This window comes from Oreochromis aureus, linkage group 9 (assembly GCF_013358895.1).
Source record: "Oreochromis aureus strain Israel breed Guangdong linkage group 9, ZZ_aureus, whole genome shotgun sequence".
In the NCBI taxonomy this organism is placed as follows: domain Eukaryota; kingdom Metazoa; phylum Chordata; class Actinopteri; order Cichliformes; family Cichlidae; genus Oreochromis; species Oreochromis aureus.
Genome location: NC_052950.1, coordinates 12392261 through 12412010, shown reverse-complemented (window position 1 = coordinate 12412010; position 19750 = coordinate 12392261). Strand labels below are relative to the sequence as shown.

Genomic DNA, 19750 nt, shown 5'->3' with positions numbered 1-19750 from the left:
ACACTCCTCACCACAGCCAGATTCCAGGAATTCAGAGTAGCCGGCTGTGGTGAGTAACACTGACATTTTTTCCACACCTGTTGAAATACTGGCTGTTTATTCTGGGGCAGTGTTTTGTGTGGAGAGTAACAAAGACCGTTTCCATTCTGTCAGCCGAGAGTATGTGCTTTGTTCACCCATGTCGAGCCACCTAAAACATTTACTTCATGATAATATTATGCTATTGGTCTAAGGAGCTTGGAAAGAAAAGCGTCTGGACTTCTTTAAGTTGCTTGAAGACGTTTCACCCCTCACCGGGTGAACCATGAGAGGTGAAACGTCTTCTGTGTCAGACCCAGCAACACACTCAGACAAAAACTGGTTCATCCGAAAGACAAAACTCCAAAACACAGACTTAACAATGTGGTGTATGCTGTACAGTGCAGCGAGGAATGCCCAGACCTCTACATTGGAGAGACCAAACAGCCACTTCATAAACGTATGGCACAACATAGAAGAGCCACCTCCACAGGACAAGACTCAGCAGTCCATCTGCATCTAGAGGACAAAGGTCACTCTTTCGAGGATGCCAATGTTCACATTTTGGACAGAGAGGACAGATGGTTTGAAAGATGAGTAAAAGAAGCCATTTATGTCCACTGTGAGCGACCATCTTTGAACAGTGGCGGTGGCTTACGACACCAACTGTCTGCCATCTATGATCCAGTTTTGAGATTCCTACCCAGACGCCTTAACGCCCATTCACATCCTGGGCCATCTGACCTCAGGAAATCACATGATAGGGTGGGGCCAGGTTTCACAATGAGCTCACCCGAAACCCTGGCTGATTGTGACCCACACCCGTTCTCACACCTTGGCTCATGTGATTAGAGGATCATCAGGGGGTCCTTTGTCGCCCTTTGGGGGGAAACTCCCACTGGGTTTAAATCTGGGACTCTCCACCATTTGACCCTTAGAACTGAAGAAGCTTCTCGGATGAGAGGTGAAACATCTTCAAGCAACTTAAACAAGTCCAGACGCTTTTCTTTCCAAGCTCCTTAGACTACGATGACCTGGATGACTGAGAACCTTCACAGACATATTATGTTATTGCTTTTCTCATTTTTAACCTCCTAGGACCTGGCATCCACATGGACATCACATTTTGGGTTATTTTGACCAAAATACTCAATTTTGCTCTACAAAGGCCTTATATCCACTTACGAAAACATTATACTGCCTCTGTTTTATCAAAATTTAAAACGAATATCCTCACGAATATGTGGCTCTCATTTTTCTTAGAAACAAAAATCATGTAAAACTAGAAAGTGCATTTTCTGAAGAAACTGCAGTGTGAATGCTTGAATCTGAATATATGCACTGAAAAGAATTAATTGCTGAATTTTAAGTTAAAAATGTTGAATGAGATGAAAAATACAGAAATTTTCACCTGAAAACAAAAGTGCTGAACTGCTAAAAGCTGACAAGCACAGAGAAGAAGTTGGAAAATAGCTGAAAATGTTTTAAATGTAAATTAGAAAAACCTAAGTAATGAGAAAAGAAAATTTAGAGTCAGAAAACATCTGAATGAATATTAAAAGTTCATATTCTTTGAATCACTGAATGACTAAAATGTGATCCCTCCACTTGGATCCACACAGTTTACAAGGTTTACATCTCTGAGCTTTGAAAGACACAGTGTTGGAAAGAGAAGAACGATGGCAACGTTTTGAGGGTAAAATGATGGCTGTAGACCAAACACTGTGGACACAGCAGCAGTTGAAAGAGAAGTGTTTAAGATGAATCTTGGCACAGTGAGAGAGAGAGAGCTCATTAGGCAGGCAGGTGTGAGCCTGGTTGCTATAGTGACTGCACCCAATGGCTCCATACACACGCTCACACAGACATGCACCTCACTTTTGCTGCTTAAAATGAACAGAAAAGTCAGGCCCAAACAAATCGCTCCCAAATGAAAAGTACAGGTCCTATTGACAAAATTCTTTCACCGTGAGCGGCAGCAATGTCCAGTCTACCTAATTCTCGGTTTTCATGTCTGTGGAGTTTATTATATGGGCGTGGTGACAGTGTAAAGACAGCCTGCTCTTCTGATTTTCAAACGAACCTTCTGAGCCATTTTAACATTGGAGTCTATGGAGGAGTTGGAGGGAGGAGGCTGTGCATTGGTGACATTTATGAAAGAACCATAACATCTACTACAATAATAAACACATTGGATGAAAGAGGACAGCGATGGCTACATTTTGAGGGTAAAATCATACCTGTAGAGCAAACGCTGCGGACACAGCAGCAGTTTTAAAAAGGATTTTAAGATTAATTTTTTTGCTCCTCTCACTCTAGCAGTTGAGCTGTCTCACTCTAGCCCCAACATTCCGTCCCATACACACCCATTATAAACTCTGAAACGGCTGAAAAAACATCATGAAACTTAAACTGGAACTGAAGAAAAAGTATAATAGATATTGAAAAGATAAATACAAGTTGAATACTTGAATGTCTTGGCTTCGTTTTAAAGTTTGAATGGTGGCTCTACGTCAATGTATGTGGAAGTAGATACAGTTTAAAGAGGAGTAAGTTGAAGGAGAATTTGAAGGGTCTCCCCATTGAAATACATGGGAAATTTTTGTTGAAAAAAGTTGAATAATTTTAAAAATATAAATGTTAAAAATGAGAAAAGTAGAAGCAGTCATGTCCAAAAGAAGAGGAATCTAACGGTGTTTGAATGTTTTTTCTAAGTTGAGCGGTTTTGAAGGAGTTAGATGCCAAAAAACGTACGGAATGTTGTTAAGATAATAATAATAAAGATTTGAAGAACAATACTGTGAATGCTTTTACAAGCATTCACACTAATAAAAGTCTGGGGATTCTTTGTTTTTACATTCATTGGGTCCCAATCAGCCCAAATATCAAAGAGAAATTAAAAATGCATGCCGTGGAACAGTTCAGGTCTTAGGAGGTTAATATGATTATTTTTCAGTATATTACAAGTATGTTGCTTCTTATGTCAGCATCATTTGTATTAGCAAAAGTTGTATATTAATACTGAGAATGACTAAAACAGTACTGTACAGTTAAGCTTTGAGGCTTTGACAAATACAAGCTAAAGATATGTTCAAGGATATCATCTGACTTTGTTCACAGGAAATAAGCAGGAAGGACAAAACTGACTTCATTATGCAGTGCAGTCAGTGGGTGTCTCTACATGGTCTTCCTTAAATTTGCTACAGGCTGCTTCAGTTTACTCATAAGACCATCAGCAGACTTAATGTGGGGTAAGCAAACATTTTACAGCTTTTTATTCTTAAGTTTTAAACTAAAACTTATTTTGTTATTCTTCTTTATTTATTTAATTACATTTTTATTTAAAGCTTTATTTAACCAGGAAATAAAATAACTCTCCATATTAAAAATCTCTGTTACAAGAATCTACACAAAGAACATTTTATTGTAAATGTGTATAAATCGACAGAATCGGTTGTTTATTGCCTTTTATTTCATTAAAACAGCTAGTTTTTTTGCTCGCTACAAAGGGAATAAGCTTGTGCCTGCATGTGAACATGCTAACACTTTTTCTTAATCAGCATGTTCTGTTTTTAAACTTCCTCCTAACAACAATGGTGCATGGTTTACTGTAAAAATAGTATAAATCTGTTGTGTAATGCTGTGGGAAGCAGGCAGGATAGGACCAAAAATGCAGAACACAAAGCAGAGCTGAACTCAAAAACTTTATTGCTGGATGTTCGATTAGAACATGTAGAAACTAGGAAATACAACAGGTGGAAACACAGCTGGAATGAGTCTGACTAATGAAACAGGGCAGGCAAAAACAAAGATAATCCACACAGGACAAGAGACTATCACAATAAAACCAGAAACAGAGAGAGACCAGTCACAGGAAAACATGGGAAACACATCCAAACTGGCAAAATACAGGGAACAGAGGGAGGAGACAGAGACAAGACGAGGAAGAGAGTGAGGGACCAAGAGAGAACAGAGGAACCAGACAGACACACAGAGACAAGACTGACTTCACATAGAAACACAGGACGGCGAAGACTAAACTAACCAACATAATAACAAATGCTGACTGACAACAAATACAAAATATGGAACTATAATACAAGGATAACAAAGCAGAAAACTCCTAAACATTCCCAAAATTAAAACACTCTGGGTCACAGTGACAAATCTTTCACTAACACTCCACACTTATGTAAGGGACATTTTACTGCTTTGAACAGAATTTTGTTTTGTTTTTTTCACCGCAACTAAATGATACATCAAATAATTTATTTAGTGTTTTAGTTTGACATGAACTCTGAGATATGTTGTTTTTTTGCTTTTCAGTTATTTTCGCATAGTTCCACAGGTGTACTTAAAAATTACAAAAATGACACAAACCACTGATACAGATGAAAAATGTGATTGGACAGAGTGAGTTTGTATTGAAAAGACAACATTGTGTAAAAGCTCCACATGTGAAATGATTCAAAACAATGATTTTATTCCATTTTTATCTGTTCATCTAATTCTTGCCATTGCTTTTTTTATTTGTAAACACAGGGAAGGAGTTTCTGTCTGTGAACATTTTGACTGTCGGTGTGTTACTGATTGGTCTCTTTCTTTCGGGTGAGCTGATTGTTCAGTTATTCAAAGACGCTGAAATAATTTTTTAATTTAACCTCATTTTGAAACAAAATGGAAGACCTTTGAAGACAGAGTCAACTGTTCATGTCCTGATTAAAAATTGTAACACTTACATATAAACATTGAACTGCAAACATGAAAAGAACAGCATTTTGGTAACCATGACACTGTACTTACAGGTGCTTTGCCTGATTGTCATGATGGAGCAGACGTCTTCATAACGGCTCCAAAGCAGATGGAAGCACTCAGTGGATCTTGTTTGCATATTTCATGTAGCTTCAGAACCAAAGAAGGACAGAAATTTAGCAGCACAAGAAAAACCTTTGGAGTGTGGATTAAAAGTTATCATAAAGTTACCAGAAACAATGTGATCTTCAACAGTAATGGAGCAGTTAGCATCTATCCAATGAGTATTACTGGGAACCTGAGTCAGAAAGACTGCACCACTCTGTTTTCTAATTTAACCACCACATACACAGACAAATACTTCTTCAGAGTAGAGAGTGAAACATTCAAGTCGACAGCTCATTGTGATTCTCTTCAAATAACAGTCAGAGGTAAAGAAATTTTGAATTCATTTATAACATAAAAATATATGTCTTCATTCTGAAAGTTACAGTAACACTAAAGTCACAATGACTTCTGATTTATTTCATTAAAAAAAATTGTGTGAAATTTTCAGAAAGATTTTTTTTTTAAAGCCCAGAAACCAAATACAGGGATTTACAAACCATGTACAAACAACACATCAAGGGTTAAAACTGGGAAATTCGATTATTTTATAAGTAAAAAAGAAAGAAAGAAAGAACATCAAATTGTTCTGAGTCTGAGACAAACATAATTTTCATTGTTGCATAATATACTAAATAATTTTTAAGGCCAGAACCTGACCTTAAAAATGATTTAGCACACAGGCTCTTTCCCTATGAATAAAGAACCTGTTTGGTTCTTTAGCCATCAGAATTATTGTCTGAAGGCCAAGAAAGATGCCCAAAGGATTTAATTTACCAACTGGATCATCACAGTGTTGCCGTATTGGTCCATTTGATTGACCTTTTGTTATTATCATTTATTTTATTTTCAGTTGTTATTTGTTTGGGAGATTTTACATACAAACCTAGAGAAAGCAGTAGTGTCTTGTTTTGACCACTCGTTGTCACTTATAGAATTTATAGAAATCCCTATACACAATCTTCAATCTTTGCATGTTTTCTGTTGACAACTATTTTTTTTTAACATTGTTTAACTATTTACCTCAGCACTCTTTGAGAGTGATAAATCCCTCACGTGTTTAGTTCTGAAAGCCAAAAAAAAAAAATAATTTATGACATTACACAATATTTCTAGTATTTTGTCACCCCTGCCCCAACTTTGTTTTAAATAGATTGTTTAATAATGTCTATGTTATTCAAAACCAATCCAATGTCTCACTTTTTATCCTTAAATGTGTTGTTCTTGTACCATTTTTGATTCGTTATAATGTTTCATTGAGTTGTACATAGGTGCATTCAATGGATTACATACTAAGTCTCAACTGCTTTATAAATGGGTTTATTAAACTGCTATTTAGTTCATATCAGTAAACCTGCGAATGCACACCAATTAAACTCTTTTTTTAAACTGTGTTTGTGATGTGAAACCACAGATTCTCCTTGGAGGCCCAATATTACAATCCCAGGTGATCTGAAGGAGAAGGAGTCTGTCACTATAACCTGCTCAGCTCTCACTCCCTGTCCACACTCCCCTCCTCAACTCACCTGGAATCTCACACAAGACTCTAACAACAAAATAGAGGAAAACACAGATGGAAGCTTTACAACTAAAATCCAGCAGACCATCACTCTGTCAGACACACATGATGGAAAGAAGATCAGCTGCTCTGCCAGATATCCTGTGAACCAAGGAAAAGACACCAAGACAGCAGAGACAGAAGAGACTCTCAGTGTTTCATGTAAGACAATCAGAGTTTGTTGTTTGAACCTTTCAGCTCATCATGATTCGTGGGATATAATTTTTAAGTAGTTTTTATAAGGACAGCCCCGTCGTCCATGAAATTTTAAAAAAGAAGAAAAAAGAAATACTTAATTTATCCTGAAATGATTGTGTTACAGCAGAACAAAATCACATCAAAATGTGAAACTAATTCTATAAATACAAATTTAAATGTGATACATTAAGGAGCTTAAAATTAGCGCTGCTGCTGGTAAAGATTTTCTGCATCTGTCCCTGTGGCAGCAGAGTTAAAACAATTCTAACTCTGCTGCAAGTTTTCAATTCCATGTGCAGTAGGGTGAAAGTACCTCTGTGTTGGATTTAAAGTGACTAGTGCACAATGACTATGGTTCTCATGGTCAGAGTTAAGCAACATAAAGGGTTGTAGAAATAAATTTGAAGTTAAGTTGATGATCGTTATATAGTGTATACTATAAAGAAATCATAAAAAGTGTACTGTCACTATGAGGTGCAGAGAAATCATACCATAACAATGAACGAGAGCCAACTGAATACTATAGTGAAAAATAGTTATCTAACTTGTATCTTTTTCTCAGATGCTCCTAAAGACACCTCAGCATCCATCAGTCCATCAGGTTTGGTGTCAGCAGGCAGCTGGGTGAACCTGACCTGCTCCAGCAGAGCCAAACCTCCAGTCAGCAGCTTCACCTGGTTCAAGAAGAGCAGAGATGGAGCTGTGAAAGTATCTGAAGGAGAGATTTACAGCTTCAATGTAACAGATGGAGGAGTTTATTACTGTGTGGCCACTAATGATCTGGGTAATCAGACATCAGCAGAGAGTCATGTGACTGTTACTTACAATGAAGGTAAAGTAAGTTAGTTATTTTTATTGTGTCACTTCATACATACATTTAACACTCTAAAATCTGGTTTGATTTTAGCTGGCATACTGGTTGGTGTCTACACTATAGTGAAGATTGTGGGAATCATAATGCTTATGAGCACACTGATCGTATTTGAGTGGTGAGATAAATGTTTCTGTGATACACTCAATTGAAAGTACAGAATAACTGGTTTCATTCTTTTTCATTGATTTTTTTTTTGTTTTTCCTTCAGCTGGTTCAGATCAAGACGCTCCAACAATCCAGAGACAGAAAGCTGTCAGATGAGCAGAGTCACATCACAACACATCAACTAAAGTTTCTGCAGGACAAACTCCATCTTAAAATGTCACTAAATTAATTCCAGAGTACACCCTGGACATGTCGCCAATCTGATGCAGCGCTAACACAGAGCGACAGACAACCATTCACACTCACATTCAGACCTATAGGCAATTTAGAATCAGCAGTTACCTCACTACCTGCATGTGTTTGGGATTCGGGAGGAACAACTGTGGCACCATGCTGCCCTCTATTCACATCACTAATACTGTATTAAATAACCTGCTGCCCCCTTTGTGGAATTTTGCCCATCCAATTACAAATGCTTGAAAGTGAATACCATGCTGTATTAAATGAGACATGGAAATAGCAATTGAGATATCTGTGTAGGTTCTCAGTCTTTTATTTCATGGAAGTCTAAGTCACTTGGAAAGCAAGCGACAAGAATTCTTCGTCTCTTGAAGACATTGCATCTCTAATCTAGATTAGAGATGCAATGTCTTTGAAGAAGCATCTTCAGCTGAGATGCTTCTTCAGTTCTAAAACCACATGGTTGAAGGTCCCAGTTATTTAAACCCTAGTGAGGGTTGTACCTGAAGAGGATCCTTGTACGAGTATTAATTATATGCCTCATCACATGAGGCAAGGTGAGAAAAAAGGTTTGGGTCATTACCACCAAACCAGAGGTTTTCAGTGAAACCATTGTGAAACCTTGTCTTACCCTATCATGTGACGCAAAATGTGAGTAGAGGTGAGATACCTGGGAAGGGATCAAGTGACAGCTGGTGTTGTAAGCCACCACCTCTGTTCAATAATGATCATTTACAGTGGACATAGATGGCCTCTATCGGTCCTCTTTCAAACCATTTGTATTCTGGTCCAAAATGGGAACATTTGCACCTTTATCCTTTAGATGCAGATGTACAGTTGAGTCTTGTCCTGTTGAGGTGGACCTGAGTAGCTCCTCTATGTTGTGTCATGTGTTTATGGAGTGGCTGTTTGGTTTCTCCAATGTAGAGGTCAGAGCACTCCTCGTTGCACTGTACCGCATACACTATGTTGCTTAGTTTGTGGATCTTAAATGACCCTCGCGAACTTTATTCCCCCTAAGCCAGAAGGGAAAGAAAAATAACACTCATTTAAAGAAAACCCCCAAAACATGTGGTTATTACAACTGTGCTTTCATCAAATCAGCAAAGATGCACAGGAAAGAAAGTCAGACACCAACTAGTGGGAATCAGAAGGACAAACGGAACATTTTTATATGTATGTCTTATGTAGCAGGTTTATCAGAGGGACCCAGGAGAATTTTCTCCAAGCGCGGCATCCAAGTGCACTTCAAACCGAGCCACAACCTAAGATAAACTGGTTAATTCCAGGGACAAAACTGCCAAACTCACCTCAAATTAACAGCTAGATGGTTCAAACTTGGACAAAATTGGATCTTCCAGTTTTGTGTATGTGACTAGTGCACAATGACTATGGTGCTCATGGTCAGAGTTAAGTTACATAAAGGGTAGTAGAGATAAATCTGAAATTAAGCAGATGATGGTTGTGCAGTGTATACTATAGAGTAAGCATAAAAAGTACACTGTCAGTGTAGAGGATGGAAATCAGCCAGAACAACTATGCACATCCACAAAAGCAGCAGTTCAGCTGATCACAGCTTGTACAATAAGACAGTCTAGAAAACTTGTACTGTACTTTTTCACTCTTACTTGAGTAAAGAACTTCAATCAGTACTTCAACTTTTACTGGAGTATTTTTTAACACTAGTACCTCTACTAGTCTGATTTATTTAAATTTGTAAAAAAACAAAACAAAAAAAAAAAAAACCTTTTCAAAACACATAATGACAAAATTGTGTGGAAAAAAACTATATAAAATGATTTATTAATCAAGTACAAAGGAGTTTGTCAAGGGAATTAAAACTAATTAAAATGAATGTCATTATGTACAAAGATTAATAGATTATGTAACTAGAACACACACACACACTTTTGTACTGTACAGTAAAAAATGGGAAATTTAAATCTCCACATTCTTTGAAAGTTTTAAAGTTTATTAAATTTTGGTTAAAAATATTTCTAAAATAGTTTATTATTATTATAGTTTACTTACCCTTGGGCTAATGCTAATGCTAAAGCTAACCACTAATAGGAAATGACACACAGAGAGCATAATGGGAACGAGGAAACAGGTGCCCTTTCTCAATTCTCAAGTACGTGACTCCGGACTTGCCAAGAACGCGAGTACGGACTCGCGATTTGTACAATTGGAACACCAGTGTACTTGATGATGTCACAGGTCTGGAGTCTTTACTGCCATCCCCGCTTAATTTAACTGTTATTAATATGTTATGAAGCTTAACTTTAATCTCAGCCAAACCTATTTACTCAGAAACAAATAAAACACTGAAACAAACCAAACATTAAGATTTAGAAGTTATCTAAGTGATTTATATATCATGTTTAACTCCAGTAGCAAAATCTCTCTATTAATAAAACTAGTGTACATGTATGCCTGAATAAAAACAAACAGGTAAGATCTTAGAACGCTTTTATTTTTATTTTAGTAGACACTCAAAAATTACAACAGACAGCTGCTGGGGTTTGGAAGAGAACTGAACAAATATTTAAAATATAATCTGATCATTAATGTTAGACTTAATTCTGAGTCAGCTAATCTCAGCCAAACCGATTTACTCAGGAGCAAAAAAAACCATAGACATAAGCCAAACATTAACATATTGAAGTTATCTGGGTGATTTATATAAATCATGTTTAACCCTGAGTAGTGAAAGATCGCGGGGGGTTTGAAAATGATGTGCCGGGAGTCCGCTGTTCTAACTGGGCTCTAGTGATCCTCGACCTCCCGGTCTGCTATCGAGCTGGTGGGTGACAGACGTCTCCGAAAACGTCGGAGCACTTTTGGAAATATGTGATGTCTTGATAAATCGAGGAGATATTTGAAGTTTACACAGCTACAGTTTCACCTGAAAATATCTTAAAAGTTTATTTCTCCATTAGCAGTTCACTAACAGAGAAGAAGGGAGCTATGGAGGGCCTGTGTACCTGGAGCACTGCCCCCCGCCACATCCTAAACACACCCATATTTTGTTTTCAAACCCCATTGCAGTTTATTTATCCTACTCTTGCTTATGCTGTTGTTGGTCCTTCAGCCAGCTATTTGATGCTTTTTAATGCTTCTCCTGTTCCTGATAAACTCCAGAACAAGGCAGATGGGTCTGTTCTGGCCCTTGTGTCAAGAAACCTCCATTCAACCTATGAATGCTAAAAAGCTACATGCTGTTTGGTTTTTGGAGGACTGCACAGGAGCACATTCATGCAGACTGAAAATCCTTCTCTGTAGGCAAATACTTACACAGATGGACTCAACCACACTACCACAGTACAAGGATTCATGGGCTGCAGTCAAGTACAGTTAAGCCTACGTTCAGAGACAATAGACAACTGCTGTCACAAGGTGGCAGTAAAGGATGGATGCAAACTAGCAAGAAGCTTCATGAAAAAACACACTTTTTAAAACAAAAGAAGATAGACTCCTTTGACTTTATTTGGAACTATAACTACTTACTAAAGTTTGAGTTGAATAAAGAGCTCTTATTTTGTGTCCGTCTCTCTAATTGGAGACCCACTGTAGAGGAAGAGCTGGCATACAGTTTTTCAAACAGTTTATACTTGCTAAACTTTATAAATTCATTTATAGATCGATGCATTTATATCTTCATTCCTTCAGTCATTCATTTACTTAAGATCTGAGTTTATGAAAGCCTGATTGTATAACATGTCACTCAGGTGTGAATCATGGCACAAAAAATATTTCAGAAGTCTTCAGAAAACAAGTTGTTGTTTTTTATTAGATTGTAAAATGTTACGATCTCTAAATAATGATTCATGTCAACCACAGAAAAATGCAAAAAAATGAGGGTTTAAGACTGTAGTTTCTCTCCCAGTTAGTGGTGGACAGAAACAGATCACTACAAGAGTGACGCATGTAAGAAACTAAGTGACCACAAAGGAACCCAATATTACTTCCCCACCCAACACACAACATTTTGGGTCATACATACAGAAGGTGGAGCTTATTTTTTAGCTGCATACTGAGCTTTTTATTTTAAATTTCTTCATTTTGGAAGCACTGAAAATGTAGTATGTATGATAAATGAGTTCCACAGAACAAACATATTTTACTGGAAATAAACTGCTAATGTGAGTCACTTTCATATCTCCTTTGTTTGCTTTAGTCTCCTGTGGGAGCACCATTCACTGCTGTTAACAACCATCAGACATTATCAACTTAAACATCTTGATGTGGTTCCATGTATTTAACTACAAGAGAATATTTCTCTGTATTAACGTTTGTTTAACCAAAGACACAGCCACACTCTCAATTTTTCTGCACTTGAGCGTAGAAGCACTCGCCATCACTTGTCTGTGTTAATCTTTTTTCAGTCTTGCACTCTTTGACCTGTGAATACACCACATCCTGCTGCTGTGTGCTGTCCTGCACTGAGTCTAAAGAAGGCCTCTGCTTTGAGATCTCAATCTCATTGTAATGGACGTCTTCATTTTCTGCTGTTCTGGCTGCTTCTTCAAGAGACAGACTCTGTGAAAACAAACAGACCAAAGTTGAAATGTAATTAAGAGCAGGATGAAAGCTCTTATCCACTTAATTCTGGTACCATTAAAATAACCATATTTTATGGAACACAATAAAAGTAGAACTGCTATGAAGTCCAATGTTGCAGCCAGAGATCAGACACAAATTCAATATTAAATATATAGTCCTATGCGTCACAACATCAGGTGTCTTCTCACATCAAACAGTCAAAAGAGAAAAAAGGACACAGAAAATATTACACAATGAAATTCAGTAACCCACCTGTGTCGGATGTGAAGCTACATGTGTTGACTTCAGATACCTACAAAAAACAGTGGAGCTCTTTACATTTAAAATTTCAGTTATATTAATATTATTAATAACAATAATTAAATCATTATTAATAATATTATTACTGGCATCAGTAGTACGTGAAGAAGTAATATTAGTATTATTATGTATTGCAATACAGTTTTGAACAAATGTCTTCAAAAATGTCTGAAAGTTGTTGAATAATAATTACATATTAGTCTTAGATGTAGACAGTTCTCAATATCCCTGATCCAACCTTTTCATTACTAACCTCTTCCTTTGAATACTTTCCTGTGCTTCCTCATTCCACACCGAGTTTCATTCCCTGCTTTCTTCTGTCCAGAGGATACACTTTCTTGGCAGATTACCTCACTACTTCGGCTGTACTTTCCCAGCCATCTGGTTACTCCTGTCTGCCACCTGGAGACTCAACTCCTCCATGAAATCTGTGCAACATTGTTTCATCTTCAACATCCACCAACATTTAATCTGCCTTTATTCACTTCACTTTTCAAAGTGGAGCTGGAGAGTCTCCTGTCTCTTTCAGAGTGCACTTTTGCCACAAGATGTATTAAACTCTTATATGTCACCCTATGTCCCTCTCTCCTTAAAGTACAATGTCATTTACACAGTCATTTACATTCTCTCACAAAATCCATTACCATCTATCCTTCTGCATCTCTTAACACCACACCTACCCAGAACCTACCGATCACCTTTGTTTCCATCACCTACATTGAAGTCTTTTAAATCACCACCCTGGAGACACTTCATCTAACTTACTCCAGAATTCCTGACATCAACCCTGTGGGGCATACACACCGGTATCTTGCATCTTTCTTTTGGTTTTATTTTCCAGTTAAATAAAAGCTACTATGGATTTAAAACACCGAAACATGTATCTGGGAGTTTTACCAAAGGATGAAAACCATACAGATGAGAATGATGATCCCAATGATCGCTCCAATAGCAGTCCCCCATAATACAGGTTTGATCATTCCTATAGAGAGAAACAAAAGAAAGAACCAAATCCAAACCTTATAAGTGACTGAACCTTTCATTTGTGTGAGATGGGTCTAAGTTGGATATATACTTACATGTACAGGTATAAAAACAAACAGCAAAATAAGATGCACTTAAAAAATAAAAGTAAAAGCAGATATTTACACATGATGCTTTCCTAAATTTCTGGACTTGTCCTTTATGCAGATTCCAAAGACTTTAATAAAGTCCTGATGACCAAGTTTTATATTTCTCTTTACTTTACCTCCAACAGCCACATGACTCTCTGCTGATGTCTGATTACCCAGATCATTAGTGGCCACACAGTAATAAACTCCTCCATCTGTTACATTGAAGCTGTAAATCTCTCTTTCAGATACTTTCACAGCTCCATCTCTGCTCTTCTTGAACCAGGTGAAGTTGCTGACTGGAGGTTTGGCTCTGCTGGAGCAGGTCAGGTTCACCCAGCTGCCTGCTGACACCAAACCTGATGGACTGATGGATGCTGAGGTGTCTTTGGGAGCGTCTGGAGAAAAAAAGATTAAGTCCCATGAATCATGATATGCTGACAGGTTCAACAACAAACTCTGATTGTCTTACATGAAACACTGAGAGTCTCTTCTGTCTCTGCTGTCTTGGTGTCTTTTCCTTGGTTCACAGGATATCTGGCAGAGCAGCTGATCTTCTTTCCATCATGTGTGTCTGACAGAGTGATGGTCTGCTGGATTTTAGTTGTAAAGTTTCCATCTGTGTTTTGCTCTGTTTTGTTGTGAGAGTCTTGTGTGAGATTCCAGGTGAGTTGAGGAGGGGAGTGTGGACAGGGAGTGAGAGCTGAGCAGGTTATAGTGACAGACTCCTTCTCCTTCAGATCACCTGGGATTGTAATATTGGGCCTCCAAGGAGAATCTGTGGTTTCACATCACAAACATATTAAAAATGAAGAGCACAAAATCTTTCAAAATAATCACGTGATCCTATCCTCCTGAATTCACATAAAAGTTCAGAAATGTAATTAAGTCCTGAACAAAGCAGCACAGAAATTAAAAGAAGGAAATATATACATCCTTTTAGTGTCAGGATGTTAGTTATGATGATCATTATGACTTTCATCTAACATTTCCTCAGCAGTTAATTTAATTAAAATTACCAAAAGTTGAATCTGTTCATCTGGACGTAGCGTTTTGTGGGAGAAAAGTTTCGTCACTCATCCAAGTGATTTCTTCAGTCTCAGCTGACTGCAGGTTTCCCCAAACCTTATAAACAGTACATTTGCATAATGACTGAAACCAGCCCACAGAAGGAACAATGGGCTGTGAGGTCAGTTCCTTAATCATAATTATGCAAATTCCCATGACCATTGATCAACAATCACTGACCAAAACCCACTGATCAAAGAACACTGATCAATGGCCATGAGTACCATTCACAGAGAGTTGGGGAATGGCTGCAATCACAGCATTGTAAGATGGCGAAAGATGTTCCCTTAGGCCCCTCCTCGATTCAGAGATGGGTCTTTCCTTTTCACGTAAATGGCCTCCTTGACTCCGTGCTCAAACCAGCGTTCCTCCCTGTCCAGGATGTGTACATCCTCATCGTTGAAAGAGTGTCCACTGGCCTGTAGGTGTAAATAAACTGCAGAGTCCTGCCCTGATGAGGTAGCTCTTCTGTGTTGTGCCATCCGCTTCGCCAGAGGTTGTTTGGTTTCCCCGATGTATAAATCCTGGCAATCCTCCTGGCACTTAACAGCGTACACTATGTTACTCTATTTGTGTCGGGGGACCCGATCCTTGGGGTGGACCAGGTTTTTTTGGCGCAGCGTATTTTGGGGTTTAAAAGCCACAGAGACCCGGTGTTTAGAAAAAATGCGTCTCAACTGTTCCGATACTCCTGACACATATGGGATCACTACAGGTTTTTGCCTGGGCAGCGGTTGTCCTTCTCTCCTGGATCGGCTGGAGCTTTCTTTAGGTGCCTAAAGATGCATGATTATGATTAAGGAACTGACCTCACAGCCCATTGTTCCTTCTGTGGGCTGGTTTCAGTCATTATGCAAATGTACTGTTTATAAGGTTTGGGGAAACCTGCAGTCAGCTGAGACTGAAGAAGTCACTTGGATGAGTGACGAAACGTTTCTCCCACAAAACGCTACGTCCAGATGAACAGATTCAACTTTTGGAGATTTACTTTCCTGGATGATTGAGAATGCATCAAGACATTAATTAAAAATAACATGTTACAAAGTATAAACTCACATTTCTTTACCTCTGACTGTTATTTGAAGAGAATCACAAGCAGCTGTCGCCTTGAATGGTTCACTCTCTACTCTGAAGAAGTATGTGTCTGTGTAGTTTGTGGTTAAATTAGAAAACAGAGTGGTGCAGTCTCTCTGACTCAGGTTCCCAGTAATACTCATTGGATAGATACTAACTGCTCCATTACTGTTGAAGATCACATTGTTTTTGTTTTTGGTAATATCAGAATTGTTTTTAATCCACACTCCAAAAATTTTTCTTGTTTTCTTGTCTCTTGTTTCTTCTTCAAATTTCTGTTCTTCTTTGGGTCTGAAGCTACATGGGATTTGCAAACAAGATCCACTCAATGCTTCCAGCTTCTTAGGTGCAGTTATGAAGAGTGCTGGGTCTTTATTAGGACAATCAGCCAAAGCACCTGTAAGGATAGTTTCATGGTTAACCCATTCACACATTAAATAAAGTAAAAAAAAATAATAAAAAGAATTTTGCTCCCAACAAAACTTTAAACAAACTTTGATCAAAGTATTATTATCATTATGTTTCTGTGTCTGTATGTTTTATGTAGAAACAAACTGACATTTTCCTTCTCGTTTCTACATAAAACTTTTCAATACATAAACAGAAAAAGTCTCTCTGTGTTCACTTTGCTTGAAGAAACAAATAATATTATAAATGATTCAAAAATGTCTTAGAATGACCGAATAAGCAGCTCACCTGAAAAAAAGACGACCATCAGTAACATCCCGACTGTCACCATGTTCAGAAACTCATTCCCTGCATTTGTGAACAAAAATGATTTTTTTATTTAAATGATTTCACACATGGAGCTTTTATACTGTACTGGTGTGTTTCAAAACCAGTTCACAATAAAAACTTTCATCAGCAGATTTTCCATTCTTTTATTACCAAAGATGAAGAAAATCTACAGAGCTGTGTGATTTGAAACCGCTTGAAATAAGAAAACAATAAAAGTTCCTGGAAAACTGAAGCATCAATAAATAAAATATGTATGCATCTCTCAGTAAAAGAAGAATAAACAAAAGTTTTTGTGACAAGCAGCAGTAAAATGTTTCCTTACCAAATGCACCCAAGTGAAGATCTCACAGTGAAATGAAGATGTTTATTAGCAGCCAGTACAGTGAAACATTCAGCCTAGTTGTCATTAGATAAAAAAGGAAGTACAAAAAAAAAAAACATGCAGTTCAATAAGTCAGTTTTGTCTGGTTGCAAAGCTGCTAGAGGTGTCACACGATGCCCCTGAAATACAGCAGTGCAAAAATCGTCAGTTTTTGGCTTCCTGCAAAATCCTGTGACAGAGGAAGTCAGACATGACAGCAGCTTAAGTCTGAAATTACTTCCTCACCCTCAAAGACTTTTGACTGCCGTGAGTCATTCCAAGAATGTATACACTCTGTGCCATCACCTGTCTTGCACTGAGTCTAAAGTCTCTGCTTGAAGAAGCCAGTCTCTCTGTACTGGACGTCTTCATTTTCTGCTGATTTTCAACCAGCACATGAAGAGTTGGCTCTGTCTTCAGGTTTTTTTTTTTTTTTAGCTTTGTTTCTAAAAGAAATTTAGATTGTTAAAATAGTCTGTATCTTTAAAGACTCTGGAGAAGGTCAGCTCACCTGAAACAAAGGCTACGTTCACACTGCAGGTCTTAATGCTCAATTCCGATTTTTTGATCAAATCCAATGTTTTTGTCTGCTTGTTCACACTACAAATAAAATGTCACAGCAAACGCGCTCTAGTGTGAACCGTTCACAGCCCTTAAAGTGGCCCGCATGCGCAAAAGAAGACGTCACACACTACGCGCTCTGTTTAGACCCAGACCAAACAGTATTGTTTGACTGATGGCTGTTGCAGGTTCCATTCTCTAGGGCAGAAATACCGTGGTAACTCGCACTTCTCATGGAGGAATAAACCACATACACGTTGTTAGAGTTTTACATCAGAGGCACACGCCTTCTTCTGCGCCATCATTTATTGAACACACACTTCCGTATTTATACCTTTCAGATTAAGAGCACATACATATATGATAGGGCAACAATGGCCCTTAATATAAAGACTTGTTTCGGACTTTACGTTTCCCAATTTTGCTCTAAGTTATAAAGTTATTTTGTTATTTACATATGGCCTAATAATTATCCTTATTGCTGTTTTAGAGGAGCGGTGCTTCAAAGGATAGTTGCAGATTTCTGTCAGAATCTGCAGATTATACAGTACAAATAAAATGTTCACGTTTCTTCGTTGTCTTCCCAACAGTTTCACTAACATCTACACTGGATGGCCAGGAAGCGTTCACGATGTCTTCTCCGGCGCTGATAATTGGCGTCTGTCTTGTGTCAGTGACGTAAAAGACGGATTTAATGCGACATGACCGTTCAAACAGCAGTCGCTTTCTAAAACATCAGATATGTATCGGATTCAGTACCACATACGAAAGTGACCCAGATCTGATTTGAAAATATCGGTTTTGTGCTTTTAAGCTGTCATACCATGATCGGATATGGGTCACATAGGGTCAAAAAAGTCAGATTTGTTGCGCTTTCGCCTGCAGTGTGAATGTAGCCAAAGAGAACGATCAGTAATGTGCCTACTGTCAGACAGAAACTGACTCCCTGGATTGGCAAATATACAAAATACTAGCTAATTCATCATTTGTTGATTAGTACAATGTTTTGATTGTCTTTAATTCACAATAAAATTTCGCTTGTGCAACCAGAACCAGAGTTGAATCATATCTAATAGAAGTGATTATTCATTTCTGGGAGTACAAAGTGAAAAATAAAAACTATAATAACACAGTGTTGGAGTTTTTGTGAGTAAAACTCAAACACCAGTCAATGAAATTCTTGAACATATCTGTCAGTGGAGTATGAGAGAAATGGCTAAATACAGCTGAGAAATCAAAACATTTCAATACCAAAGAAGCTGAACATTAAGTTCTATGATTTCAGAGCAAAATGAATTTCTTTAACACACTTACAATAAACCACACTAATAAGTTTCATGATAGAAAGAGTGTCACATGCATCAACTGACTATCACACTGCATAATGAAGTCAGTTTTGTCCTTCCTGCTTATATCGTGCAAAAGAGGAAGTCAGATGTTACTGTATTGTGAACATCTAAAGTGACATGCTCATTTTTCTGTTACTCATTCAAAGCCTGTAAATTTACAATGATTACGTTTATCATTTACAAGGTATAATAACACATGATGCTGAGAGAATAAGTGATAGAAATGAATTTTCTACTAAAAATCATCATCTGAACAATTTAATTGAAAATACATTGAAATGTCATAAAATAAAAATAATTTGTGTCTGTTAAACAAACCAGTGAAGTAATGGAAATTACATGCTCCACTCATCTTTGATATACTGATAGAAAAAGAGAACAGGCACTCTGTGGGGGTGAGATGAACTAAATGTAGCTAAACTCATCATTTCAGATGTGAACAAAGTGAACAAAATGTCATAAAATAAGTTCTTAAACTTAAGCTTCAAACTTCACTTCAGCTGAAACTTGCCTGCTAAAACAATATGTTTGTTAGGGCCAGGTGGCCAAAACCCAAAAGAATGGATTCAACCTGAGTACTATGTCTGAACTATGAAATGAAACAAAAAGCTAGGAAATAGAAACATGACCTATGAATGAGAAATATGAACTATAGACAATGGAACATGAGCTAGGAATTGGACGCATAAGCTAAGAAGGAAACTCAAAGGGAGGACTGTGGCTCAGGCATGGGAGATCAGTGGCACTGGAACACAGAGAAATAACTGTAAGCAA

General features: G+C 37.7%; 2 protein-coding genes across 7 annotated transcripts; one reads left to right on the top strand and one right to left on the bottom strand.

The window, feature by feature from the left end:
* Positions 1–3208: 3208 nt before the first annotated feature.
* LOC116333226 (sialic acid-binding Ig-like lectin 7) lies at positions 3209–9393 on the top strand. Its single transcript, XM_031756411.2, has 7 exons — positions 3209–3269; positions 4561–4626; positions 4824–5201; positions 6290–6595; positions 7194–7463; positions 7539–7620; positions 7714–9393. Exons 1-7 carry the CDS (start codon positions 3263–3265, stop codon positions 7793–7795), a joined length of 1191 nt encoding a protein of 396 aa, XP_031612271.2. The 5' UTR covers positions 3209–3262; the 3' UTR covers positions 7796–9393.
* A 2218-nt stretch (positions 9394–11611) lies between these two features.
* On the bottom strand, positions 11612–17909 carry LOC116333228 (myelin-associated glycoprotein-like). Of its 6 annotated transcripts, none has more exons than XM_039617559.1 (9): positions 17313–17909; positions 17028–17206; positions 16664–16723; positions 15960–16364; positions 14298–14603; positions 13963–14223; positions 13611–13695; positions 12666–12705; positions 11612–12389 (listed from the first exon to the last, which is right to left on the bottom strand). In XM_039617559.1, exons 3-9 carry the CDS (start codon positions 16704–16706, stop codon positions 12171–12173), a joined length of 1359 nt encoding a protein of 452 aa, XP_039473493.1. In that variant the 5' UTR covers positions 16707–16723; positions 17028–17206; positions 17313–17909; the 3' UTR covers positions 11612–12170. The 6 variants fall into 6 exon arrangements, 4 of the variants coding, with proteins under 4 accessions (XP_039473493.1, XP_039473494.1, XP_039473495.1 ...); XM_039617560.1 differs by having other exon boundaries at positions 17028–17101; XM_039617561.1 differs by having other exon boundaries at positions 17028–17101; positions 17578–17607.
* Between the last annotated feature and the right edge of the window lie 1841 nt (positions 17910–19750).

Coding starts and splice junctions, on each gene's coding strand:
- LOC116333226 (XM_031756411.2), top strand. Junction 4,627..4,823: donor GATTGGTCTCTTTCTTTCGG/GTGAGCTGATTG, acceptor CTGTACTTACAG/GTGCTTTGCCTGATTGTCAT. Junction 7,621..7,713: donor ACACTGATCGTATTTGAGTG/GTGAGATAAATG, acceptor TTTTTCCTTCAG/CTGGTTCAGATCAAGACGCT.
- LOC116333228 (XM_039617559.1), bottom strand. CDS start 16,706: ATGGTGACAGTCGGGATGTTACTGATGGTCGTCTTTTTTTCAG. Junction 13,696..13,962: donor GAGTCATGTGGCTGTTGGAG/GTAAAGTAAAGA, acceptor TTCTCTCTATAG/GAATGATCAAACCTGTATTA. Junction 12,706..13,610: donor TGTATGGTTTTCATCCTTTG/GTAAAACTCCCA, acceptor TGTTTTTTGTAG/GTATCTGAAGTCAACACATG.